We start from the raw sequence: 27,730 nt of genomic DNA, 5'->3' as shown, positions 1-27,730 counted from the left end.
ACTATATGAAGAAACCTCGAGGCGGTCGATCTTTACAGCAATCCCACTCCATGCAAAACACAGATGCAACACAGACTATACACATGTACGGCAAAAACTAACTTTTCTGAAACAAATGCATGCAAGAGGAGAAGGTGGATGTGAGAAGAAAGAATGACGTCCCCCCCAATTGTGTCTGAGCCCCCATAAATGTGAAATGCTACCTGTCTCATTCGTCGTAGTTGTGCAGTCTCATCACTCCCACACGTTGGATCTCCTTAGTGATAAATGACACTTGCCTGTCCGTGTGAACGGTCCAGATTAGATTGCTTCTGTTAGTTATCGGATGAGCAGGACAAGTGCTCTTATCACTGACACATACGTCGTACGCTATCAGGGGAAGTGCGGCCTGGCACGCTTCTACAAAGCTCATTGACGGGAACTAAATTGCTCGTTGTTCATTAGGAAGCAGGTGACAATTGCAGTTAGACCTGACCTCCCCATATAATGCGGTGATTAGGAATTCTGAGCCATCGTTATACATCCTGAGCTGGATACATTAATATACGGAATGTGATTGGGAAATAAATGCAGAATCTTTAGGGGATAGATTTCTGATACATGGCACTGCAATCAAATAGGACTATAATTACCTGCGTGATACATTTTCTATAAACTACAACTCCCAGCTTGTAACTGGAAGAGAATAGGAGTTGTACTTTTACCTCTGCTCTAAAGTTATCTTAGATGTCAACATATTGGATAACTGATCCATTGGCAGCAATGTTCGTCACCGGCGCAGAGGTTGTTGAAACCCCTTATTAATAGACAGACATATAATGCTAAATGTCCATTTCAAGAATAACTATTTTTTTTAATTTAGTAATTGATCAGCTTTGGCAAAGTAAAGAATCTTTGTAACGTACTTCATTACCTTATTTTGCTTCCTTTTATCCCCAACACCATACTATCAGAGCTGTGTTAACTCCTAGTTTATGCTGCTTTTGTAGCTGCTTTGACCTGCTGCTCTAGCCAGAATCTCCACTCAGTCACTGAGGACAAATACTTTCTATGTCTAAGCATGGAGGAGAAAAGCAGAGATGCTCCCACCATGAGATGGTTTGTATATAGTACAAATTCTAGCTAGAGCTGCAGTTCAAAGCAGCGTATAAAAGAGCATGAATTAGGCAGCTAAACCAGCGCTATTAGCATCATGTTGGAGGTAGAAAGAAGTACATTAAGGTTATGGATTATGCTACAAAGATTCATAATTTTACAGAAGCTGATCAGTAATTGAACAAAAAAGAAGTTTATTTACTCCTTCAGCTTTTTGGTAGAAGACTAGCTAGACCAGAACCAGAACTATAAAAACTATAGGGGCATTCAGTCTCATATCCAAAGTACTTTACAATAAGACAAGTCTTAAAGGGGTATTTTTTTATCACTTTATGATCGGTGGGGGTCCAAACACCAATCCTGATAATGGTAAGGATATAAACCACCTCTTTAAAGTGGCTATCTGAGACTAGAAAAATGGGATCATTCTCCTTTTATCAAGAAACAGCGCCACTGTTGTCTATAGGATGTGCCTGGTATTGCAGAATTCAAGCAGGTTCATGAGGTTTAGATGTTTTTGACAGATGATTTTGAGGACTACGCTAGCAGAACTGACCACAGCGCTCATGTGAGTAGCTTGACTGAACCATCTATGTTACGGTAATTATTGTGAAATTGTTATATATACCGTAGTTATGTAATAGTTAATTGACTAAAGAGTGTTATATATTGTTGTTATATTAGTCTACAGTATGGCGGCATTTTTATGGGTCAGATGAAAGCTAATGCTTAGCGCGTCTAAACATCGTGACGTTACCTGGCTCCACATTCCGGTGTTGTAAATTGCCCGTAACATGTCTGGCCTTTGAATTTCATTGCACCCGTGTTGTAGCAGAATCTTGGCTTTAGATTTGTACTTTTTCTGTTCATGCAAAGACCAACGGAGTACAGAAAAGACATATAAGACAGCGCTAGATCCCTCGCAGGGATGTAGGCGGAAATACTCTATGTACTGAGATGCAACATGGCAAACAGGAGGATTGGTTTTCTAAAATATATATACATTTTTTTTTTTTTTTTTTACTTTTACAATTTTTAATAATTTTTGCTACATTTCATTTTATGATTTTATATTTGCATATTACACTTCGGACCGGAATTCTCTGTTTACAGGAAGCGTTGGCCATGTTTATTTCAGAAGACATAAAGCATTCTTTTCATCGCGCACTCAAAATATACAGGAGACATTTGAGTGGCAACAACAGGTGATAATAAGACGACATCCTAATCTGAAGACACCTTACGCGGACCAAAGGACAGAATGCCGCAGGCTACAGCGTGCCGCCACTACCGGGCAACTTTGTTACCTGGCTAATCTGTTCACTTGCACTTTTAGCCAGAAGGAGTCTAGGATCATCGACCACAACGGAGTACTGAGTTTTCTCCTTCTCATATGCAGCTTTGTATAACTTCTGCTCAGAATAGCACATCAGATTATAGTTAAATAGCAGCATATTTTTTCATATATTTGCTTTTTTTAAAGTTGTCTTTGCATTTTAAACTAATAATGATAGATTATATATATATATATATATATATATATATATATATATTCATGTATATCTATCTATCTCGGTGTGGATAACCTTCATGGCAGCCTGCAAACTTCAGATAATAATAATAATAATAATAATAATAAAAAATAATAAAAATAATAATAATAAAAATAAAAAGACTTTCATCTTAATGATTTATCATCAGTTTCAGAGTGGTGGGAGTCCAACACCCAGCTGTTAGCAGCTTAGGCAGCAGCTGGATATAGATAGTGTATGTGGAACACTACACCTCTGTTCCACTGTTTAGTGGCCAGTCTGGGTACATTAATAAGAGTTGATCCTGTACTTCCCGTCGGTGGCCAATAATCAATGGGACGGAGTGATGGTGGTTATATCCAGAACTCCACATCCTGATATTGATGACCTATGCAATATAATAGTACTAGAAAACCCTTTTAAATATCATTATTATCATATTGACGATGTCACTGATATTTTGAGATTTTAATATTATAGAAATAAATAAAAAAAGATAAATATAAAAATAGATCTAGATATAAAAAAATTTTATATACAAAATAATAAATTAAAGAAATAATAATACCTTACAATAAACATTGTAAAAAAATATAATAAATAGAAAATTGAATAATAATAATAATAATAAGTCAGAGTATTGTTGTAAATAGAAAAAATTGCTGCAAAATTTCAGGAGATGTTAGTCTCAGAATAATGATAATACAATATTATATAAAATATTATCTGTAAATTAAAAGATTATTTCCAAAACATGACATTATCCCCTATCCACAGGACAGAGAATAATTTATTGATCGCTGGGGTTCTTGACAGCTGAGGCCCCCTGCGATTTCGTAGACCAAGCTCTGCAGGACCCCTCATTAAATGGAGCAGAGGTGCGCATGCTTGACAGTCCTGCACGTGGCTATTTACGACAGTCCCATAGACAATGAATGTCGCGGAGGTCAATCATGCACATCTCAGCTCTGTTCAAGATTGGTTTCTGCAGCGCTCTGTTCTCAGGATTACCGGGGACATTAGTGGTCGGACCCTCAGCTACCAGCAAGTTCTGCAGAGGGGATAACTTTGTATTTTGGGAATGAGCCTTTGAATTGTCACACTACATATTAAAAAAAATAAAACATTTCTGTATGAAATCAGAATAAAATGGGAAAGAAAATAAATACATCATTAGATTAAATAATTAAATAAGAGCTATTTATATATAAAGTAACAGCATAGCATAAATATAAATACAATTTATCTTAGATTATTGTATACATTTACATATAATTATATCTAAATAATAGTAAAAATACAATTGTGAGGCTTATGTTAAGAATCCATACCTTTTGGATATATAATTACAGTATATTTTTAAGGCGATACAATACTATTGCCGAAGTATTGGCATAAGTATTAGTATAATGACAAAATGCCAGAATAGTATAGTTGTAAAAATTAATGTATGGAACTTTTTTAAGTCAATTTTAACCAACAAAAAGCATCTTATATTGCATAAAGCAAAAACCCTGAAGACGGTTCTTTCCGTGGTCCCGTTACCTCGTTCGCCAGCTGAGATGCATACTTGAAGTGGTTAAACAGAGGCGTATCAGCGGTGTATTTGAATTTAGATTTGGTCTTTTCAAAGGACTGACGGTATTTGTACTGAGGAAGAAAGAAAAGGAATAAATCACCAGGGCTTTCTTTAGTATCCTAAGTATTCTACACCTATAGATGTAATGATTATTAGAGAGCTTCCCAATGGGGAACTGGTGGGCAATGGTTGAGAAGAAGACACAAGGGGCAAAGTGGAGACCGCAAAAATATAAAGTCTTGAATTGCTGGCAACGGGTCGGTTGTACGGTTATTTTGTCGGAAGTTGCATTTTAAGTTGTCGCATTGTAGCCCAAGACAACGACCGATCCCTGCAGACCATCCATGTCTCTATACTTACCCCACTGTAAAGTTCTTTGTTCTGTCCGGCAAGAGCAAAATCAGGTGTGTCCCAGGCGTAGCAGCCGATACCCTTCAGCCAGGTCAAATCTTCTTTGTACTTGAACTGCAGGCAAAAATATATATTATTTTATTAATATCCAGTTCTTATCAGATCAGATGATTTGGAGAAATGATAGTAGCACATTCAGCCTGTGGTATCAGGCACCTGTCGGCATTACAAACCCAAAAAATGTCCACGTCCCACAATCTGAGATTTTATTGATTTGGCCGGTCCGGGTTATCCATGAGTTACATAATAATATACACTCACCGGCCACTTTATTAGGTACACCATGCTAGTAACGGGTTGGACCCCCTTTTGCCTTCAGAACTGCCTCAATTCTTCGTGGCATAGATTCAACAAGGTGCTGGAAGCATTCCTCAGAGATTTTGGTCCATATTGACATGATGGCATCACACAGTTGCCGCAGATTTGTCGGCTGCACATCCCAAAGATGCTCCATACAAGGCAGGATGGATCCATGCTTTCATGTTGTTTACGCCAAATTCTGACCCTACCATCCGAATGTCGCAGCAGAAATCGAGACTCATCAGACCAAGCAACGTTTTTCCAATCTTCTACTGTCCAATTTCGATGAGCTTGTACAAATTGTAGCCTCAGTTTCCTGTTCTTAGCTGAAAGGAGTGGTACCCGGTGTGGTGTTCTGCTGCTGTAGCCCATCTGCCTCAAAGGTCGACGCACTGTGCGTTCAGAGATGCTCTTAGGCCTACCTTGGTTGTAACGGGTGGCGATTTGAGTCACTGTTGCCTTTCTATCAGCTCGAACCAGTCTGCCCATTCTCCTCTGACCTCTGGCATCAACAAGGCATTTCCGCCCACAGAACTGCCGCTCACTGGATTTTTTTTCTTTTTCGGACCATTCTCTGTAAACCCTAGAGATGGTTGTGCGTGAAAATCCCAGTAGATCAGCAGTTTCTGAAATACTCAGACCAGCCCTTCTGGCACCAACAACCATGCCACGTTCAAAGGCACTCAAATCACCTTTCTTCCCCATACTGATGCTCGGTTTGAACTGCAGGAGATTGTCTTGACCATGTCTACATGCCTAAATGCACTGAGTTGCCGCCATGTGATTGGCTGATTAGAAATTAAGTGTTAACAAGAAGTTGGACAGGTGTACCTAATAAAGTGGCCAGTGAGTGTATTCTCTTCTGAATTTCTATGATGATCACAGTGTTACTGAACATGAACCTACAGCGATCAAGTGATCATCTGGCCAAGATCATTTTGTAATGAGGTTTTGTTGTGAGACATATAATCTGAACATGTCTTCAATTAATAGATTATATACGTTCTAGATATTAATTTATATTTTCTTTCTGCCTGGTTAAAGCATAAAGATTGACTAGGAATATTAATGGACCACAGCATATTATAGAATTGTCTCTTTTGTTACTTTTTTTATTCCATTGTTTACAATGTCCCGTTATTTATACAATTCGGAGAAAATCCAATCAACCTAACAACTCTTCACGCTGTAATTTTCTCTCCTTTAATTAGCTTTAGTTGTGAAGAGCTTTCAGCTTAGAGCAGAACGCAAATTCAATTAGTTCCATGGACTGAACATTAGTGTTTGCGATATTATTATACGGATTCCAAATTTCAGAAGATTTGCTACTAAATACAATAAAGCTGTGAAATGCCAAAATAACACTGCCAGACAGATAAGTAAAGGTAGACTAAGGGCTTATTCACTCATTTCTCATACGAGTGCTATCCATGATATTCTATGGGGCCATTCACACACCCGATTTTCTCATACAAGTGATATCTGTGGTTTTCACTGATGGCATTCGTAAGTATTATATTCAATGGGGCCATTCACATGTCTGATTTTTTTCTTAAAATGATCTGAGTGCGGTCCAATTTTCACGTATTGTCAGAATGGAGAAGGTGGAAGAAACTTTTTTTTATTTCTCCACATGCAAGAAAAACAGAAGACCACACTCTGGTTAAATTCTGATCAAAGTCAGATCAGGACAACTGGTCTGTTTTTCTCATACGTGCATGAATTGGATGTGTGAACGAGCCCTTACAGAGATTCCCCACCTGACCGAGCGCAAATCAATGGTGTGACAAGGTAAGGTGATTAGCGACCGTTTATCGGCCCTTTTCCATGGGCCAAAGCAAACTGAATGGAGAGGAATGAATGATAATGCAATTATTCAGTCCCCATCCAGATTACATATTGTCGGCTTACAAAGAAAGATATGCAGCTGAAAATAAATTTTAGGCAGCACAAAAATTTACAATCAGCTAATGATAATCACATATTTAATATAAGCCAAGAATAGCTCAATAGCTTTCCCATCACCAGAGGGTCAAAAGGGTCGTTTTGGCCTTCAGCAGGCCGGTAGGCAATGGCACAACATTTTTTGTTACCTGTATAGGAAAGCACAACAATAAAATATACCACCCATTATAATTTTTGTACAATGGGACCTTAAGGGTACGTGCCCACGTTGCAGATTCTGCTGCGGATTTTTCCGCAGCGGATTTGGAAAATCCGCAGTGCAAAACCACTGCGGTTTTCACTGCAGATTTTCACACGGTTTCTTCTGCAGATTCCTCTGCGGGTTTTCAACAGCACTTTCCTATTGGTGCTGGTTGAAAACCGCTGCGGAATCCGCAGAAAGAATTGACATGCTGCGGAAAATAATTTGCTGCGTTTCCGTGCGGAATTTTCCGCAGCATGTGAACAACGGATTTTTTTTCCCATAGGTTTACATGGTACTGTAAACTTAGGGAAAACTGCTGCGGATCCGCAGCGTCAAATCCGCTGCGGATCCGCAGCAAAATCCGCAGTGTGTGCACATGGCCTAAAGGGGTTTTCTTATCTTCGATCTTCAGGAGCGCACTGCTCTCCAGCCCCCCGACTTCCTGCTTGCCAGGAAGCGATGCGCTCCTGCAGATTGACAGATCGATCCGCAGCACGATCATGCAGTTGGACTGAACTTTGTGTTCTCCCAATGCAGCATCAGAAGAATACAGGGTCATTGAAGATATCCGGATACAGTGATCTGGATAGCTTCAGAGCTGCGCTTGCAAGCTCTAGGGCAAAAAATCATGTAAGTGCTGCTCTTCTTGCTTAGGAAACCGGTTACCTCTGATAGCCTGCAGAGGTGGCCGGCAACTTAGGCAATGAGGTTAAAATACAGAATTAAAAATCCCAACATTCTTGGAAATGGAGAGGAGTTTTAATAAGCTGTAAATTACATAGTTGTTTGTTTCTACAAGCACTTTGCGATTTTCCCCTTTAAGGGCTACATATTCCAACTTATGGCTGTATCCCTTTTATAAAAATAATTAATTGGGTACCAACGATGACTTGTCGAAGCTACAACCATTATCAATCTATATTCATGAAAACTGTTCTACTCACATCACTAACTGAGTCTGTGACGGCACGATGATGGAAGTACTCGGGGCGGTCGGGGATGGATCTCCAAAGACCCAACTGGCTGACATACTTCTCTTTATATTTTACCTAAAGAAAAAGCAACATGAGAAATATGAAAATGTCAGACTATATTACAACATGTTACACTATTAAGCCAGTTGGATATATAAATATATATGCACTTACATCACTGATGTCGTCAGTAACCTTGCGGTGATACACAATGTCCAGCGCGTCTTTCACGGTATGGTACTTGCCTTTGGCGTGCTCAAAGGTTTCCTTATAGCGCAGCTAAAAATGGGAAGAAAATGTAATGACTATTTTATGATAAATAATCTCGTTTTATGAATTAGTTCAGTTTCTGTATTTTTGTCCTTGAAGTTGCACTGATTGCAATTATAGGAAATAGGTTGAAATTGGATGAAATGATTAATGAATGAATGATGAATGGTTACGGTATATTGAATTTTATTTATTGCCTTCTTTAGCATTTGAAAATATTTATTTAATAGAAAATAACTTTCCAGTTTAGGTCTAGTTCTTTTACTTTATTACTTTTTTTTAGTCCATTTAATTACCTAGTTATTTACAAATCATGACGGAAATTTATCAAGGATTGCCGTCTGCCTCTTTAGACCGGGTTCACGTTATGAGTATTTGGTGCAGAATTTACTTACGCTCGTATTTTTTAAATCTATAATCTGCAGCATTTTGCCGTTGCAGTTTTAACTAAAATTCGTCCACATGTTGTGTTTTTATTTTGTGTATTGAAATCGTTTTCTTTTTGTTGCATTTTTTTAAATCCGCAACATGTCAATATGTTGTGCAGAATCAGCACAGATTTAACCTTTTGCAAAGGAAAGCATAAAATCTGCACCAAATTTGCATGTAATAATCGCATTTTCTGAGTCAGAAAACTGTGCCAAATCTGCGTTGTGTGAACATAGCCTGAATTGTGTAAAAAAAATAATTCAAAATTCTCTCTGTATCTGTAAAGACTTTGGGATAGTGGATCTGTATGTTGGATCCTTCAGAGAGGCCCTGGCTCTTACACAATATGGCAATGTGCGCACAGAGTTGTTTCAAGAGTTTTTGGTGCAGAAACTAAGCAGAAACTTTCTAAATTCTTTTCCAAATTTAAAGTTTCTCACCACAAACCTGGAGTTTCTACTCAGTTTCTGCTCCAAAAACTCAGCAAAATATACATAAAGTGTACATATACCCTAAGGGTATGTTCATACAGAGTTTCTTTGTTTTTTTCAAGTAGATTTTGAAGCGGATCTGCTTCAAAATCCACATTAAAGATTAAACAAGGAATATTTGAAGCAGTTTTAGATGTAGATCGTTCACGGCACAGAAACATACGCTAAGGCAAGGAGAGGAAACTCTTAGAATCCTCATCTAAAACTCAGAACTCCTCAAAAACTTTGAGTTTCCGCCCAGTTTCTGCTCCAAAAACTCTCTAATAAGCTTTGAAAAAAATTCTTAGGGGATGATTCATAGTTAACCTCTTAGACCATTTGACGATTAGTCTAAAATTTGTTTTGAAATTAAACTCGGATGTTCTGTAAAAATAAAGGTTAGCCCCTCAGAAGAATTTCCTCTAGTGCACCCAATGAACCCCAGTCCAAGAATTTTTATGGACTTTTTATGGATCTACAGCATTTACACAAGACTTACATCACTAGCATTGAGGTAGGCTTTCTTGGCTCGCAAAATGATGGGTGTATCAGCAATTGGTATGTATTTGTGCTTCAACTTTTCATACTGGGCTTTGTATTTTCTCTGAAAAAAGAGAGAAAAATGTCACTGTATAGAAATCATCGCTCTGATTATGAAATTTAGAAATATATCTAATATACAAATATGTCCCTTCCATAGGTCTCTATATTAATCAGGTTAATAAGAAGCAGTATCACAGCATGACTGCAAGATCAGACTACACATTGATTGTTTGTAGTCTGTTACCATGGCGACACATAGGTCTGTATTTTTAAATAAATTAGAACTAAATACGGTTCCATAAAATCATATTACAGCTTTGCTTTCTTACCTCGCTGGTCAAATCTTTGACATGTCTGGCGAGTGTGAGGGCTTGAGTCTGTCCATCTGCATTGTGGTGGGCTCGTGCTTTGGTTGCCACCTCCGAGTACAGGTACTGTGGTGTAAATCAGAATCACATGACAATCATATATATTAAAGATTGCAACATAGTAAACACCTTACAATATCTCCAAAGTCCGATCTTGTTACCTGGCTCTGCAATTCTTGTCCTTTCTTTGCTCTGATGAAGTCAGGAGTATCCAGAACTGGTGTATAGATTGATTTTTGCTTGTTGCCATCTGCCCGGTACACACACTAAAGAAGAAATAATGCAAAATATATGCTAATTAAAACCATACTAATTATTTGATACTTATTTGTTTATCCTGAAGTTTTGATGAGGTAGCAAATTAATGGGGAGGGCTCATCTTGACCACCCCATTATAAACTGAGGCTACGGTTTCTTTGCGGAAGCTGCTGTGGATCATACTCTTCCCCGGTAAAGGGCAAAAATTAGCTGACCACCTTGTATGAGGTCCATAGGCTTTAACTTTATTAGAGCTTGGTGACATTTGATAACCACTTTAAGCCAATTAAAATTCAGGAGGAGCAATCGAATAGATCCTATACTATAAATGACCTTTTCCTTAATATAAACAAAAAACACTAAGCAAATTTTTCGGAGTTCAAAATAGAAAAAAATTAAAAAACATTATATTAAGTTTAAAAGACAACCTTTCACCACATAAAAAGTGGCCAGTTTTTTAATCTTTTTTTTTTAATTTCCACTGCTCCCCTAAGTTTCAAGTTATTTTTCCTTTTTAAATCCACCATATAGGTCTTTTTATTTAGTACTAAATTTTATGGTCTTTTGTCAGGTGGGAGTGGCTCACATGGTAAATATGAAGGGCAGCCTAAAGGCATGCCCCAGAGGATCAAGTGAGCCACGCACCTTTTCATAAGGGCCGCAAAAATATGCCCAAAATAAAGATGCCCATATCTCTAGAGCTATATGGCGGATTAAGAAAAAAAACAAAAAGTACAATACTCATGGGAGCAGCAGGAATATAATCAGAGCAAAAAGTGGCCAACTTTTCACCTGGTGACAGGTCCTCTTTAAGCAGATGTTTACTTTAAAATGTTTAGGCCAATGTGAAAAATCTACAAAAAGGCCCACCTACCTAATGTGGTAGTTTTGAGTTTTGTATAGAATGTTTACTACCATGATAGGTCATTGTACCTATATACTACCCACATTCTTATCAACGTTGGTGTTGGTAATTTAGGGTCCTTAAATCTTGCCCCAGTTCCCTCCCTAATACCATTTAGAAAAATCCATATGTGGAACAGGATCATGCAAATCCAGTCCCTTTTCCGCCCAAGACACCTTACATTTTTACAAGACTGTTTTAAAAAAAATTGGGACAATCATACCAAATCAAGAAAGTTGGCATGTTAGCAACAATTTGTGAGTTACTTTTCTTTTCTGGGACCAATGGGCTACCCAGAAATAGAGGTGTAATTATTAGGAATTCTATCTTTGCACTCCAAATAGCTGTTCTAATGTTTTTAAGCCTCACCGTAAGACAAAAGTTACACTTTTACTAATATCAAGATCTTGCCTGGCTGAGATGTGTCTTCAGCTCCTGTACGGTTCTGTATTCTGGTGTATCCAAGACCACAGAGTATTTATCCAACATCTTCTTGGCTGGTGTGGTGTACTGGTAATGGGACTGATAAGGCAACGTATAAACCAGTATGTTAGGATTACAGTGGTGGAAATATTACAAAGAGACCATATTGGGTAAGAATTTCCACCTACCCATAGTTTGCGGAGGTCACGCGCCCTCACCATGTCCGGGGTGTCATACATGAAGCAACCCAGGCCTTTCAGCCATTGTAAGTCTTCCTTGTACTTATTCTAAGAGACACAATTAGACATTGATTGGTGAGAAATGGATGGGTAATCATGCTTGGATGATGGTTGGGATGATTGGGACCTTCCAGGATAACAGGACTTACATCGCTAGTTATTTCTCCAACATAACGGCAGTGAATGGTCTGAGGAGTATATGGCATGGAAATCATATGGCCTTGGAGTTTGTGATAGTCAGATTTGTACACCAGCTGCAAGAAAAAGTAAGGACAAATGAAGAGCTCAGGGTTGGCTGAGCATTCGGCGACGATGACTGCAAATCTCAAGCTTTATAAGCTTACATCACTAATAGCGTCCTGCGTGGCTTTGACTTGGCGGATTTCTGGGGTATCTGGAGTGGTGTGGATCTTATCCTTCTGCTTATGATAGAACTGTCTGTACAGCCTCTGAAAGACAAGAAAGAGAATTTGACAATGGGTTGAAACATCATTCATGTTTCATCGGTTTAGTTGAAAACAATTTTTAAATACCCTAACAGGTCCCCTATTCTGAATTGTTATCTTCAATCTAAGGCTGAAAATGGACAGAAACAACATCTCTTGCTCTGGAGGATCCAACATGTCCATCCATTATGATAGCAGCCCATTAGTCTAAATAGGATCTGTGTAATACCACATTTTTCCTGCAGGAGTGCTGTAGGGAAACTTAACATTTATAGTTGTGTTCCCCTTCATATTACAGGTGATTGTTGCAAGCCGGATCAATTAAAAACTCTGTAAATAAGCTTCACTTCAAGGGCCCCAAACTGATTAACCCTCTTTTTTAATAAAAAAGTATAATATAAGTGTCACATCTCCACCAGCACTGCTCCTGCAACATCTCCTTCTGTCGCCAGGCACCACCGTGTTCATTCTGCGGGCGGTGCTGGTGATAGAAGAGACATTGGAACCAGAAGCTCTGGACGGTACAGGCTCTGTCCAGTCACTTAGATTTGGGTGGCTGGGACTTTCAGTGACGTCCAGTCTGGCAGTATGAGTGTGTGCTGTTCAGTAGGAGTTATCAACTCCCTGGTCCAGCCAATTGGAAAGCACCACACCCTACTTTATGTACCAGTTTACACTACTGGAAAGCACCACACCCTATTTAATCTTCCAGCTTACTGCTGGAATCTTCCCGATATAGCTTTGTGCTTTCCTGGGTTAGCTCTGTGGTTTCCTCTTTTGTGTTTTATTTGTGCTTTCTTGTTTTGACCATGACTTGTTTATTGACGCTTCCACTGCCTGATGATTTTGTACCTTTGCTGCTCTTATGGTGCAGCTACCTAACTATCCTTCTGGCCAACTTGCGCCACCAAACAGCAGCTGACTCTGTGACTCTTGCCCAGGGGCCCCTGTTTAAGTCCATATTCCTGTATAGAGTATAAAGGGTGAAGGCCAGGCAACCCTAGGGCTCTGGAAATAGAGTAGCTTGTGCCCATCCTGGTCGTGGTAGTCCTTTTAAAGCTGCCAGGTGACCTCAGACAAGAGACACCTTACAACAAGTGCTAATTGGGCACAACTGATTACAACTGTAACACTAGATAAAAACTTAATAAAAAAATGACTTACCTCGTTAATGACCTTATTCACTTTCTTCAAGTTGACAGAGCTGACGTTATCCGGAGGTAGAGTGTAAGCCTTGGCCTTCACGTGTTCATAGATTTCTTTATACTTCACCTGAGTAAATTAACAAGAGAAAAATAGTAAGCTTAAAAAACTGACATATTTCTTAGTATTGGGGGGCTCAGTTTGCTTTATATTGGAGGGTACAGTAGTCACCAGTAATATTGCAGGGTACAAAACAGAACATTGCACAACATATTACGGTCAGTACAATTATATAACATATATGCAGTATACATGAACACCGCATCGGTCTGGTATGTGGGGCAGGGGGTACAGATGTAAGACGGAGCATTACTACTCACATCGCTGCCGATCAGCTGAGCTTTCTTGGCATGTATGAGTGATGGCGTGTCTTTTGGAAGACTATAACCTTTAGGTAGGGATTTGATAGTAGCATCACGATACAGACTCTGTAAGAATGGATATACAACATTATTAAATCTACGCCTCCTGAGGAAGTCTTAACGAAACGTGCGTTGGGGCGGTGGGGACGGCGTGTTACCAGCACATCGCCATCTTTCATCACTAAGTTACTCTGTATTTTCCTTTCAGCATTTTGCTTGATCTTTGAGGATCCTTTTGACATGCATTTAACCTCTTACCTCGGGCTTTGTATTATGCACTGCGCACTTTATGCTTATCTTGCCTTGGATGCTGCTGCTATTTAAATGGACCTTCAAGATCTTTATGATGTTCAAAGATACATGTCTTCATATTAAGGTTGCACACTGCACTTTGCTTTAATGATTATGATGTTGAAAGATATATGTCTTTATATTAAGGTTGCACATCGTGCTTTAATGATTATTATTGATCATAAATGCTGAAGGATACAATTCAGTTAGTAATTATTATTATTATTTTTAGAATGGCTTAAGTGTGTATTGGCACATTCTGTCCCTGGATACATGGTGTTCAGTAGTTCTGATTTTATTGTTATTTGATTCTTACATTTAATTAATAAAGATTTAAGTCTAAGGATTATACTCCTGGTTGTAGTTTTAGTACCATTTCTTGTTTATGACTATGGCAGTTTTGAGTTTGTCCTGTATGCGTCACTGGGACTTTTTTTGTGATAATATTATGAAATCTATCTATCTTATATCTCGCTGTTTCTATTTATCTATCTCATATTTATCCATCAATCCATTAGTCTAAGGGTACTGTCACACAGTGCAATTTTGATCGCTACGACGGCACGATTCGTGACGTTGCAGCGTCGTATGATTATCGCTCCAGCGTCGTAGACTGCGGTCACACTTTGCAATCACGGCGCTGGAGCGATGCCGAAGTCCCCGGGTAACCAGGGTAAACATCGGGTTACTAAGCGCAAGGCCGCGCTTAGTAACCCGATGTTTACCGTGGTTACCAGCGTAAAAGTAAAAAAAAGAAAACCGTACATACTCACCATCTGATGTCCGTCAGGTCCCTTGCCGTCTGCTTCCCGCTCTGACTGACTGAGTGCAGCCGTACAGTGAGAGCAGATCACAGCGGTGACGTCACCGCTGCGCTCTGCTCTCACTTTCCGGCCGGCAGTCAGTCAGAGCGGGAAGCGGACGGCAAGGGACCTGACGGACATCAGATGGTGAATATGTACGGTTTTTTTTTTTTTACTTTTACGCTGGTAACCACGGTAAACATCGGGTTACTAAGCGCGGCCCTGCGCTTAGTAACCCGATGTTTACCCTGGTTACCAGCGAACGCATCGCTGGATCGCTGTCACACACAACGATCCAGCGATGACAGCGGGAGATCCAGCGACGAAAGAAAGTTTCAAACGATCTGCTACGACGTACGATTCTCAGCAGGGTGCCTGATCGCAGTAGCGTGTCAGACACTGCGAGATCGTAACGATATCGCTAGAACGTCACGAATCGTGCCGTCGTAGCGATCAAAATTGCACTGTGTGACAGTACCCTAAATATTTTATATCTGTTTCTCTCTACCCATCTATCCATCTTACTTTCTAACTATCTTTCTAAATTTCTATCCATCTTTCAGTTTCTTTCTATCCATCTTCCTTTCTTTCAATCTTTCTATTAATCTTTCTTTCTACATTTCCATCTTTCTTTCCATCTTTTTATCCATCTTTCTTTCTTTCTATTTTGTATCCATCTTTCTTTCTTTCCATCTGTCTTTCCATCTTTTTATCCATCTTTCTTGCCATCTTTCTTGCTAGCTTTCTTTCCTTCCATCTTCCTTTCTTTCTTCTTTCCTTCCTTCCTACATTATCTAATATCTAACACCTTTACTCATAAATCCATGCACTGTAATGTCAGTATATATTTCTACCCTAGGTAACTACAAAGCCCAGAACTGTACGTACATCGCTGCGTATCTTGTTGGCATTGCTGGCTCTGTCCAGCTCCATTGTATCGGTGCTTGATGTGACCCTTCCTTTAATGTTGTGCTCATAATCAGAGCGATACACGACCTGCGGGAAAGAGAACATTTTACACTTTCTGTATGGTGTAATGGAAATATAAAGTACAACAGCTTCAAAACTTCTAAAGAAAAAACAAGTATTGTATATGGTCTGATAATAGTCATATATTCCTCTCAAATATAGTCTCATAGTTTTTTGGGTGGAAGGTAAACATAAGTCCATCGAGTTCAACCTAATATAGGCAAAAACACAATTGTTTAGGCTGAAATGATAGAGAGGTAATACAAAGATTAAGGACAAGCTAGCACTAGAAAAATCACCCAGTAGTTTTACATCAGGTTTTTGTGTTACATGTATTTAAAAATAAATGTTGGCAATTTTTTTTTTTTCAAATGATGAATTGTACTAAAAAAACAAACAAACAAAAAATAATTGTTAACTTGCAATTTTCACAGTGACCACTAGCGCTATTTTATACTTATACGTCCTGTCCATTTGCGAAGAGTTTTCAGTAGTTTCCTTATCATCAGAGGTAGGATAACAATGACAGGTAACACTTCTGTACACAGCTGAATAACACAGGATCTATCAATCACAACATGTGATCCCATAGCTAAACCCGCTCTTCCTCCTGTATAATGAGCTTTGCACATACACATTAGATGCCTCAATACAAAAGATAGGGTTGGGATCTGACAATTGTGGCTAATGTACATGTGAATTTCCCCAAACTACAGGAAGTTAAAGTGTAAAAATTCCCCAGTGGCGGAAGTAAAAATCTCAGGACTTCTGTTTTCATTTTTAACACAGATTATGACATGGAAATAAAACATTGCTAAAATACTTAAAAATTACATTTAATACAAACACCTGATTTAAACATTAGGTCATTTTTTGATGATAGCTTCCCTTTAAAGGGTAAAGAAAGTGGGTCTGTCAAAGGGTAAATGTATACAGAAAGGGGTGATTATATGTCAATTAGTCATTTCCAGCGCTGCGGTAGGGAGACAGGGAACACCCAGAGAAGAAGGACTATGGGACGCTTACTTACATCACTGCTTTGCTTTCCACTGGTGACAGCTTGAACATAAACCGGAGTCTCCATAACTGAGGAGTAATTATTCTTCATCTGCTCGGCTTTAGCTTTGTATTTGTACTGGAAATATAATTTTGCCTCTTAGTATTCATTATATATATATATACACATAGTATGCTGATTATTGTGGCACTTACATCACTGCGGAGGTCGTATGCTTGCTTGGCATGTAGAATCTCAGGTGTATCCCACACAAAGCAGCCAACACCTTTCAACCAATGGAGGTCATCTTTGTAGACTATCTAGAATGGAAGAAAGTCCACAAAAGGGTTAATACTCCATCAACTGGTTAAAAAAAAAAGTGTAACCCATTTAGAAACGGTGGCTAAACAGTACTCACATCGCTCAACTGGTCATTGACCTTGCGGGCATGGACGTAGAGCTGAAGGTCAGGAAGGCAGATCCATTCGTGGAGGTACTTCCTGTAGTCAATCTCGCTGACTTTACTTTGTGTTTCCCGGGCGGAAACGATATCCATCATATCCGGAGCTATGTGAATCTTAGCTTTGTTCTTTTCATAGTTTTCTCGGTACAAACGCTACAAAGAAAATATCCAGATGAAAATGGACAACTACAAGGAGTTATGTCAAATTATTTTACAATATGGCCAAAGCTCTTTAAAGCTGATCTGCCAAATTGTTGGGTTTGGCCAACTTTTATTTATCTAGTTCTCATGGCCAGCTTTGATGTGCATAAAAAGCAGCATTGATCCTTTAAAATCTAATAAATCCAAACACCCAGTTCGACAATACTCACATCCAGAGGAAGCTTGCCCACTCGGATGCATCTTGCGCTGTTGGGATCATCCTGAATACCTCTTGGTAGAGTGTAGAGCGCTTTAAACTTCTCATATTCCTCGCGGTATTTCAGCTAGATGGGACAATGGTGGACATTTTATCACATATATGATAAGTTTTAACATCCCTACATTCAGATACTCATGCTTACTGTGCTGGCAATGTGCTTGTTCTGCTTAGCAAAGGCCAAGGCCACTGTGTCCGGGGGAAGCTGATAGCTTGTGGCTTTGATGGCATCCCACGATTTTTTGTACAAGTTCTAAGGATTAAAACACATTTCATCAATTATATTGAGCGATAAAATCCATATTTATCTGTCGTATGTCACACATTATATAGGAGTACATACACTGCTGAAAAGATCCTTAAGACTCTGGGTACGATCGTAATCTACGGTTTCCAAGACTGTTGTGTACTTATCTTTGTTCTTGTTGAAATGCTCTTTGTATTTCAGCTGAATTGAAGAGACAAGATGATGATGAGATTCATAAATCAGCGAGACGAGCAATGAATTACCGATAATCGGATACTCACATCACTGGCATTAATGGCGCTTTGGACGGCCGTGACGTACACTGGGGTATCAGTGACAACACTGTAGTTCTTAAAGTTTTCTTTACCGGCATTGGTGTACTTGACCTGAAAATAAATTTAAAAAAAGTGCAAAGAACATAATATAAATAAAAAAACTGATCTGATGTTAATGACCTATACTCAGGGCTTGTGCAGATTGTCAAATTTTCGGTCCAAGAGCAGTCCGACAAAACACAGGATCGCACTTGGACCAATGTTATTCTATGGGCCGTGCACATGTGAGATTTTTTCCTTGGATCAAACCGGTCCGATGAAAAAAATCGCTGCAAGTTGGATCTGATATTCAGATCACACTCAATTATGCAAATCGTGGAAGTCATCGGACTGCACTCGTATGGCATCTGGAGAATGGAGAAGATGGAGACATTTTTTTCTCCATCTACTCATCAGAGAGAATCAGATCACACTCTGATCAAAGTGTGATTTGCATAATCGACCGATTCTCTCATATAGAAAGAATTTACGGTTGTCTGTACCTGCTCATAGAATAGATGATCAATATCTAAGTCCTGGCCAACCCCATTCATATGACAGCAACAACCCGAAGGTATGACCTACTTGACTCTGAAGATTATAGGAATTTTTAGCAAGTAAGATTTCTGGAGTGTCCCACACATAACAGCCAATGCCTTTGAGCCATGTTAGGTCTTCCTTGTAGAGTACCTACAAAGAAAATAGTAAAACAAACATTAATAATAACATCTTTTTTTAAACGTTAAAAAAATATTGGAATTTTAAAAATGTTGCTACATACGTCGCTCAAGATCTCATTGGCCTTTTTGGCGTGAATGACCTTCTGCTCGTCAGGTAGACATGTCCATTCATGGAGATAGTGGCGATATTCAATGTCACTTAGGATCTGCTGGCATTTCTTGGCCAGGACGTTGTTAAGCATGTCACTTGGAATATTGATCTTGGTCTTGTTGTTTTCGTAATTCTTCTTGTAGGCCAACTAATAATAAAAATATATATATATCAATATTAAAGTATACAAACTCCAAAAGAACTAAGATCAGGGAAAAATCAGAGACACATTAATTAGCTGCTATTTGATACTATCAGGATAATGGCGGAGAATACCTCGGTGGACCTGTGGGCCTATCTAGACATGCACAAGATCGATCTTCCTACAGATTGTTCATCCATCAAGTCGCCATGGCTTGAGATCGACCCAAAGGCCGTTACATAACATTAATATGCCTATAGGCTTTTTTATATATTTCTGGCCATTCGAGGACTTGCTTTCTATGGTATGACTTGTAGTTTTGAAAGACACCATTCATTTTACCATATACCATATGGGTGACTTATTTTCTACCACACATCGGTACATGGCAGAAACTGTTGTGCTACATACATGGCTCAAGATCTCGTTGGCCTTTTTGCTGTGAATGACCTTCTGCTCGTCAAGTAGACATGTCCATTCATGGAGATAGTGGCAAGACTAAGAATCTGCTGGCATTTCTTGACAGGATGTTGTTAAACATGTCACTTAGAATATTGATCTTGGTCTCGTTATCTGCACAAGATCGATCTTCCTACAGATCTTTCATCCATCAAGTTGCCAAGGCTTGAGATTGAGCCAAAAGAGAGTCCAAAAAATAGTATCAAACAGGGATCAACAGAGCTTACGACTGGACGAGATGCGGACAAAATTCCTAGAGAGGGGCTATCCCCCGCATACTCTAGATACCACCACCACAAACCCCGCCTCGAATAAGAAGAGGGATACTAAACACCGCATCCCCTTTGTCCACAATTATCACCCCCAAGCCTATTTACTCCATAGGACAATTCGACGCCACTGGCACATCCTGGGAACAGCTCACCCAGGGATCACAGAATTTGTTGAACCTTTCCTCCCCTGCTTCCGGAGACCGCGCAACATACGCGATATGTTGGTAAGAGCAGACATAGGGAGCACACATACCATACCCAGACAACGCTTCCTAACCAATCCAAAGACGGGCACATTTCCATGTCTTCAATGCACACAGTGTAATAACATACAAAGGGGCACAACCATACGCCACCCACATAATGGCAAGGAATATCCAATCAAAGGATTTTTCACATGTGACTCAATGTATGTGATATACATAATTAAATGCCCATGTGGACTATATTATGTGGGAGAGACCACTCAACCCATCAAACAAAGGATCTCGAAACATAAGTCCACGATCAGGTGCAAAAATACCCTACTACCCATCCCATACCACTTCATCACACAGGGCCATACAATAGCCCAATTAAGATTCCAAGTGATAGAACAGGTAACAGCACCACGGAGAGGAGGTGATAGAGTGAGCCTACTCAAAAAAAGGGAGGCCTACTGGATACACGAACTACAAACTCTGACCCCAAGGGGTATGAACAGAGACTATGACATTCAATCCTTCCTCTCTTAAAGTGATATATGTATCCAGTGGACTATGACTTCGGAACAACTCTGATGGGACTTTTACATTGCCACCTTCTAATGCAGAACATTGTTGATAAATGTACCGTTATGTTTATGAACCCGATTCTAACTCCACTATTTCTTTCCGCAGAATCGGCTATACTAACGCACTCTGGATTTGATACCTTTTCTATCTAACTCACACCAAAGGGATCACCTCTATTATAGAGCAATCGGTCACAGAGTAAGATCACAAAACAGGATTGCTCCGGATGAGCGGGTCCTGTTTCCCATAATCTGAGGCACAGCCCCACCACGCAGACTCACAGTGGAACGCATGGCCCCACCTACTTCAGCGGTAGTGATACGCAGGAATCTGGATACTGACAGCGCAGGGGCACTTCCGGTTAGCCACTTCCGGTAACGCGCCTCATAACGCGCTCACTCACGGCACTTACACTACAGCCTCCCTGCACAGAGGACTAGCGGTGGATGCCGCGTCCTGAGAGGACCAATATAGGTAAGCACTGGACCAGATTACAGACTGTACCCTACAGGAGAGTGCCTCGTAAGCAATACGTACTCCCTTTTCCTCCACAGCGTAAATACTGCACAGTTCATGTTACTTCATGAATGACTCCGGACGGAGCCTATAAGGGGTATGTCATGTGATCCCATCTGTACAATATGCCAGCACAGACCTCCATAGGTTTATAATTATTCTATATACGTCTACAGGTTCCCCTTTCTTTTCCTCACACATCTGAGTAACGGACAAATCAACTTGTGAGAGGGTAAGCTCTCTTCCGCTTTATATTTACCATTCTCTACCCCTCACTCCCACGGTCACCAGGACAACAGTCCTCCATAACACTTATAACTTTTGTGCATGAGTCTTGGCACGTTTCTCTCTAAACTGCACAGTATAAGACAGTAGCAATTCTAGCACGTGATAAGCCTTAGCAGTTATTCCTGTATTCAGCTGGAAATTACGAAAGACCACGAATTTATGTATTGTATGCATTTCATGTATTTTGTATATACCTTATTTATTACGTTTTATTGTTATTATTTTGTTTAGTACATTGAAGAAGGTCTTTGACCGAAACGTCTGTATGTACTCTCTTTATTAAATTTCACTCAGCATCAGTCTATGTGTGTGCCAAGTCAATTTGAAAGATTATATGGTTTGGGCACCTACTTGCGCACCACCCGTAATAGTAGTGCCTACGGATATCTCTTATGAGATTGAGCCAAAGGCTGTGAAATCATGATAATAATACTATGCCTGTATGTCTTGACTGAGTTGCCATCAATGGAAAAGTATTGATGTGCAAAGTTTGGGATTCAATGAAGTTTCTAAAGTTTCAAAACATGAAAAAGAAACCCTCTTCGATCTTACCACGCTCTTCATCTTCTGGAAAGCCAAAGAATGCACAACACTAGGGAAATCTCCAACATGGGCACCAGCAAGATAGTGACCTTTTTCCTTTTCATAATGCTCTTTGTATTTTACCTGTGAACCAAAGTTGATACATTTATTTGGTATTTTACTTGCGTCTGATACCATAATAAAATGTGAGATACATCTGTTATGTGAAACTTACGTCACTAGAAACAAGCTTAGCATGTTTGGCACCGACTATGGGTATGTAACTGGCATCCAGTTGGTAGCCCAATGCTTTAGTGCTATCCCATGAATCCTTGTACAGTTTCTAAGGAGCAAAAAAACAACAAACAAACAATATGTTTTTTCAACTCAACTACTGTATTTATTAAAAATGTAAATCTTTTAAACTAAAGAAAGAAAATCTTAAGTGATACCCTTTAAGCAAGCACAGGTAAGGAGTGATATTGGTTTGAAAATTAAATTACAAAAAAAGTATAAAAAGTTCACAATATACTATTATCTTTTGTAATGGAACCTTTTTCTAAAATTAAAATTAAAGAATTAACTAAAAAAAATTTGGAATATCGAACTCAAAATTTCTAAAAAATGTCATCACGTGAGAAAATATGTTTGGGTAATAGTAACACAATAATACAAAACACAATATTAAAAAAATGTAAAAGTAGGGAACACGGTCAGATCAGTGAAGTATCGCATAATGCAATGGGAAGAGAAGAAGAAAAGTAGATTTGTTTATCCGTAATATGGAAGAACATTATTATTCTCCAGTATTTATACAGAAGAGCACAGTTCTATCAGTTATTATAGTACTTACATCGCTGGTCAGCTTGGACATCTCTCTAGAGTGTGAGAGCTGAGGGGTATCCGTGGAACCAATGTAATGGCCTTTCTCTAAGTTGAAGGTTTCTTTATATTTCAGCTACAGAAAAAAAGAGATTAGAATAATAAATTAGATAGATGCAGATAAATATTAGATATGAAACAAACAGAGATATTGGATGGATAGATCGATAGATAGATGACAGATAGATAATAGATAGATAATAAATAGATAGATAATAGACAGATAATAGATGGATAGATAATAGATAGATAGATAGATAGATAGATAGATAGATAGATAGATAGATAGATAGATAGATAATAGGCAGATAGTAGATGGATAGATAGAAGATAGATAATAGATAATATATAGATGATAAATAGATAATAGATGGATAGATAGATATTAGATACTACAAAGCAGCAAAAGATAGGTTAATTATACATGATACAGATAGATAATTAGATAGACTGATAATAGATAAGTATATATTATAGATAGTAGATAGATCAATTTATTGGAGATAAATAGTTATTATACAGATAAATTGGTAGATAGATATGCAGAACTGTTTAACGCGTATTCATTCTGGGCCTTATTTATCAAGCAATTTGCTGTCAAAAAAATAAATGTCTTTCAAGACTTGCACCATACTTATTATGTTTTATTTTAACACTTTTTGCAACTTGTCAATAACTTCTCTGAAGACAAAATTAGACAGATTTAACAAACCGCAGACGCCAAAGCAATGTCCTTTTGGCATCTGTTGGGATGGTCTAGAGAGGCATCAAGTAAATATAAACTACAAATAAATAAATATAAATAAATATATATATATAATAAACATGTGAGCCTATGGGTGAATTTATCATTGTATTCTTAAAACGTACAGTACACTTTAAAAACACCAGGAATCGGCCATTTCATATTTTGGCAGCATATAAAAAGAAACCATGAAAATAGTAAATAATATAATACAAAAAAATTACTCACATCACTTTGGTTGATGGCATTCATTTTGGCGAGCACAACATATGGCGGGTCCACCACATGGGTGAAATTTGAAAAGTTGGTTTGGGCGTCCTTCTTATAATGTCTCTACAGTGAGAAAAAAACCACAAAAATAAAATAAAAACAAAAAAGACAATTATAAACCATAGTCACTACATCCGGTGATTTACAATCAATAATTTTACTAGTAATTACAATCAGAAAGTATTATGGTAATTACATGGTATCTTATGGGGTTTATATCAGTGCTTAATATGATGGGGTAACTAAAGGTCTTGTCTTGGTCAGGTGAGCTGTGACATGATCTATGGTGGATCTTGTGTTATCTACTGTATATAGAGGTGTTATCAGTCATTGTACAGGAGGAGGAGGTGAGCTGTGACATCACCTATTGTGAATGGTGGATCCTGTGTGATCTACTGTATATAGAGGTGTTATCAGTTATTGTACAGGAGGAGGAGGTGAGCTGTGACATCACCTATTGTGAATGGTGGATCTTGTGTTATGTACTGTATATAGAGGTGTTATCAGTCATTGTACAGGAGGAGGAGGTGATCTGTGACATGATCTATGGTGGATCTTGTATTATCTACTGTATATAGAGGTGTTATCAGTCATTGTACAGGAGGAGGAGGAGGTGAGCTGTGACATGATCTATGGTGGATCTTGTATTATCTACTGTATATAGAGGTGTTATCAGTCATTGTACAGGAGGAGGAGGAGGAGGTGAGCTGTGACATCACCTATTGTGAATGGTGGATTATGTGTAATCTACTATAACACAGGACTCACTGTAACCATTCATACGCACCTCATTAACCAGTTCTTGAGCTTTCCTCACTTTCTGGTGCTCTACGGAGTCTAATGGAACCCATCCGCAACCACGAATCCATTCCAGGTCAGATTTGTAGACACTCTAGAGTAAGAAACGATGTGATAAGTATTTGTTAAGGAATAAAGGGCAAAATAACATGTTTTAGGGAGCTTTCATAACTCACATCACTCTGCAGGTCATAAGCCTTCCTGGCTTGTATGCAGTCGTTCTGGTCAGGGTGGCATGTCCACTGGTGAAGGTAATGACGATAGTCAATACCACTGGCCAAGCTCTGCCCTTGCTTGGCTGTTTCGAGTGATACCATGTCATGAGGAATATGAATTTTCGACTTGCTCTTCTCATAAATCTTTTTGTATTCTCTATCATTTTGTATCCGGTTGGCGTGTTTGAACCATTTTAGTTTGGGATCAGCATCGGCATTTGGAACACCAACGTAGTGACCTCTCTGTTTGATGTGTTCAGCTTTATACTTCAGCTAAACAAAAATATCAAGAATATAAATGAACAGGTTAAGTATTGTAGTAGCATACATTTCAGATACAATAGTACGGTGAAGAAGCACCATCTCCCTTAGCCTATCCTCTCACTATGGGTGTTGGAGAGGTGGCGATACACCAGCCTTACGATCAATATATCCTTCTTTTTGCCAAAATAACTTTTTCTTACTGTTGGAGTGTGATGTGAATGTAAACTGGGAGAGGGCTCCATTTTTTTATTATTCCTAAGAGGATCTCTCATGCAGGTCACCCCTGCAGGTAGTAAATATCAGGGTCGAATTTAATGGAGCACAGAAGCCATTTATCCCAGAGCCACCACTATAAACCTTCCGACCTGCCTAGGCTTGTCTTCCAAAACTTTACACCCTAATTGAGAGAAATGTTGGTCCTATGGGTGCAAAAGAGTTTTTGGCAGGGGTGTAACTACCTAGTCAATTACCTAGTCGGGCCCAAACGGTCTCTTTGTCCCATTTGATAAAGTTAATACTATTAAAGGGGGGCCCAGTTGGAGACTTTGCATTGGGGTTCACAAACTTCAAATTATACCACTGGCTTTTGGCTTCTTCCCTGCCATTCACTTTTAGACTGTGAACTAATTGTATCTTGCAGTTTACAAGGTGCTCTTTTTGTGATATATCTGTGGCCTAGTGAGCTTTTCTGGAAAGGGGGAACGGTATGTAAAGCAATGGCTATTTTTGAAAGTCCTATGGCGAGGGCTTCTTGCACTCATGGTCCCCTCTGCTATATGTGGTTGCAATAAGGGTCATATGGAGTCTTAGTCCCATAGCTGGGGGCCTCACTAACCTGAATCTAGCCATGGAGAACACTTAAATCCATAAATGAAAATAACATGTAATGTCGAACATTTTGCCCAGAAAAATGTTCTATAGACTAATTTCTGCATGGATCTCCATAATGCAATGTACATAAAAATGGCTGATAATTATTCTGATACTTTTATTTAATAACTTGTGCTTGATGGTCAGTATTAATTCACATATTGAAGAGGGAAGGGATTACCTCGCTCTGAGCAATGCTGCTTTTTTTGGCATGTGTTATTTGTACTGCGTCATGGGGTAATAGGTAACCAGTTGCCTTAATGTTGTCCCAGCCTTCTGTGTACAATTTCTAGAATAGAAGGAAATAAATTATGAAAATTACTTTAGTTGTGATCTGAAATTAGATATATAGAAAGTTAAACACGTACATTGTTGACGTTCTTGGCCGCCTCTTTTGCAGTTATCAGCAGCGGAGTATCGGTCAGTGCTGTGTATTTTGTCTTAATGTTGTTCCAAGCTTCGTGATACTTAATCTGAAAAGAAATCCACACATGGTAAGTAAAACTGGATAATTTACAAACTAGTACAACGTAAAGTTATAGACTGAAACCACAAATTGTAAATCTGTCTAATATCATGTTTTAGATCTAGCAAAAAGAGAGAAGTATAGTGAGCACAAACGGATTAGAGGTGGGATTGGGTTATCTGGGGAAGACTGGTGAAAATCAAGTAAGTGAATGGGAATATTAAGGAGGACTGGTGAGATCAAAGTTTAGGGATGGGGTTATCTGGGGAAGGCTTGGTGTCATCAGAGTAAAGAAATGTGGTCATCTGGGGAAGGGTTGGTTAGATTAGAGTATGGGGTTATCTGGGAAGGGTTAGTGATAGAGTAGGGAGATAGGGTTATCTGGGGAAGGAATGGTGACATAGTAAGGAGACAGTGTTATCTGGGGAAGGATTGGTTAGATCAGAGTAAGGAGATGGGGTTATCTGGGAAGGGTTAGTGATAGAGTAGGGAGATGGGGTTATCTGGGGAAGGGTTGGTTAGATCAGAGTAAGGAGATGGGGTTATCTGGGAAGGGTTAGTGATAGAGTAGGGAGATGGGGTTATCTGGGGAAGGGTTGGTTAGATCAGAGTAAGGAGATGGGGTTATCTGGGAAGTGCTGGTGACATTGGAGTAAGGAGATGGGGTTATCTGGGAAGTGCTGGTGACATTGGAGTAAGGAGATGGGGTTATCTGGGAAGTGCTGGTGACATTGGAGTAAGGAGATGGGGTTATCTGGGAAAAGGTTGGTGACATCAGAGTAAGGAGATGGGGTTATCTGGGGAAGGATTGGTGACATTAGAGTAAGGAGACAGAGTTATCTGGGGAAGGCAAGGAGATGGGTTATCTGGGAAGGGTTGGTGAGATTAGAATAAGGGTACCGTCTCACAGTGGCACTTTGATCGCTACGACGGTACGATCCGTGACGTTCCAGCGATATC

General features: G+C 39.1%; 1 protein-coding gene across 17 annotated transcripts in view; it reads right to left on the bottom strand.

Annotated features, from left to right (window-relative positions):
- NEB (nebulin) overlaps positions 1-27,730 on the bottom strand; it is a 162,773-nt gene that overhangs the window by 53,411 nt on the left and 81,632 nt on the right. For all 17 annotated transcript variants that reach the window (XM_077272959.1, XM_077272963.1, XM_077272966.1 and 14 more), the window contains 32 exons: positions 26,673-26,777; positions 26,486-26,593; positions 25,132-25,443; positions 24,945-25,049; positions 24,116-24,220; positions 23,114-23,218; positions 22,496-22,603; positions 22,291-22,404; positions 19,239-19,436; positions 19,043-19,147; positions 18,425-18,529; positions 18,240-18,344; positions 18,042-18,149; positions 17,850-17,963; positions 17,434-17,631; positions 17,231-17,335; positions 17,049-17,153; positions 15,938-16,045; positions 13,914-14,021; positions 13,555-13,662; positions 12,289-12,393; positions 12,094-12,198; positions 11,894-11,992; positions 11,694-11,804; positions 10,282-10,386; positions 10,082-10,186; positions 9,709-9,813; positions 8,215-8,319; positions 8,011-8,115; positions 4,567-4,671; positions 4,173-4,277; positions 2,403-2,507 (listed from right to left, as the gene is read on the bottom strand). In XM_077272959.1, the coding sequence (XP_077129074.1) occupies positions 2,403-2,507; positions 4,173-4,277; positions 4,567-4,671; positions 8,011-8,115; positions 8,215-8,319; positions 9,709-9,813; positions 10,082-10,186; positions 10,282-10,386; positions 11,694-11,804; positions 11,894-11,992; positions 12,094-12,198; positions 12,289-12,393; positions 13,555-13,662; positions 13,914-14,021; positions 15,938-16,045; positions 17,049-17,153; positions 17,231-17,335; positions 17,434-17,631; positions 17,850-17,963; positions 18,042-18,149; positions 18,240-18,344; positions 18,425-18,529; positions 19,043-19,147; positions 19,239-19,436; positions 22,291-22,404; positions 22,496-22,603; positions 23,114-23,218; positions 24,116-24,220; positions 24,945-25,049; positions 25,132-25,443; positions 26,486-26,593; positions 26,673-26,777 (3,789 nt within the window). The remainder of the gene's footprint in view (positions 1-2,402; positions 2,508-4,172; positions 4,278-4,566; positions 4,672-8,010; positions 8,116-8,214; positions 8,320-9,708; positions 9,814-10,081; positions 10,187-10,281; positions 10,387-11,693; positions 11,805-11,893; positions 11,993-12,093; positions 12,199-12,288; positions 12,394-13,554; positions 13,663-13,913; positions 14,022-15,937; positions 16,046-17,048; positions 17,154-17,230; positions 17,336-17,433; positions 17,632-17,849; positions 17,964-18,041; positions 18,150-18,239; positions 18,345-18,424; positions 18,530-19,042; positions 19,148-19,238; positions 19,437-22,290; positions 22,405-22,495; positions 22,604-23,113; positions 23,219-24,115; positions 24,221-24,944; positions 25,050-25,131; positions 25,444-26,485; positions 26,594-26,672; positions 26,778-27,730) is intronic.

This window comes from Ranitomeya variabilis, chromosome 7, assembly GCF_051348905.1.
Source record: "Ranitomeya variabilis isolate aRanVar5 chromosome 7, aRanVar5.hap1, whole genome shotgun sequence".
NCBI lineage: Eukaryota > Metazoa > Chordata > Amphibia > Anura > Dendrobatidae > Ranitomeya > Ranitomeya variabilis.
The sequence above is the reverse complement of the archived record's forward strand: the minus strand, read 5'-3'. Positions and strand labels throughout refer to the sequence as shown.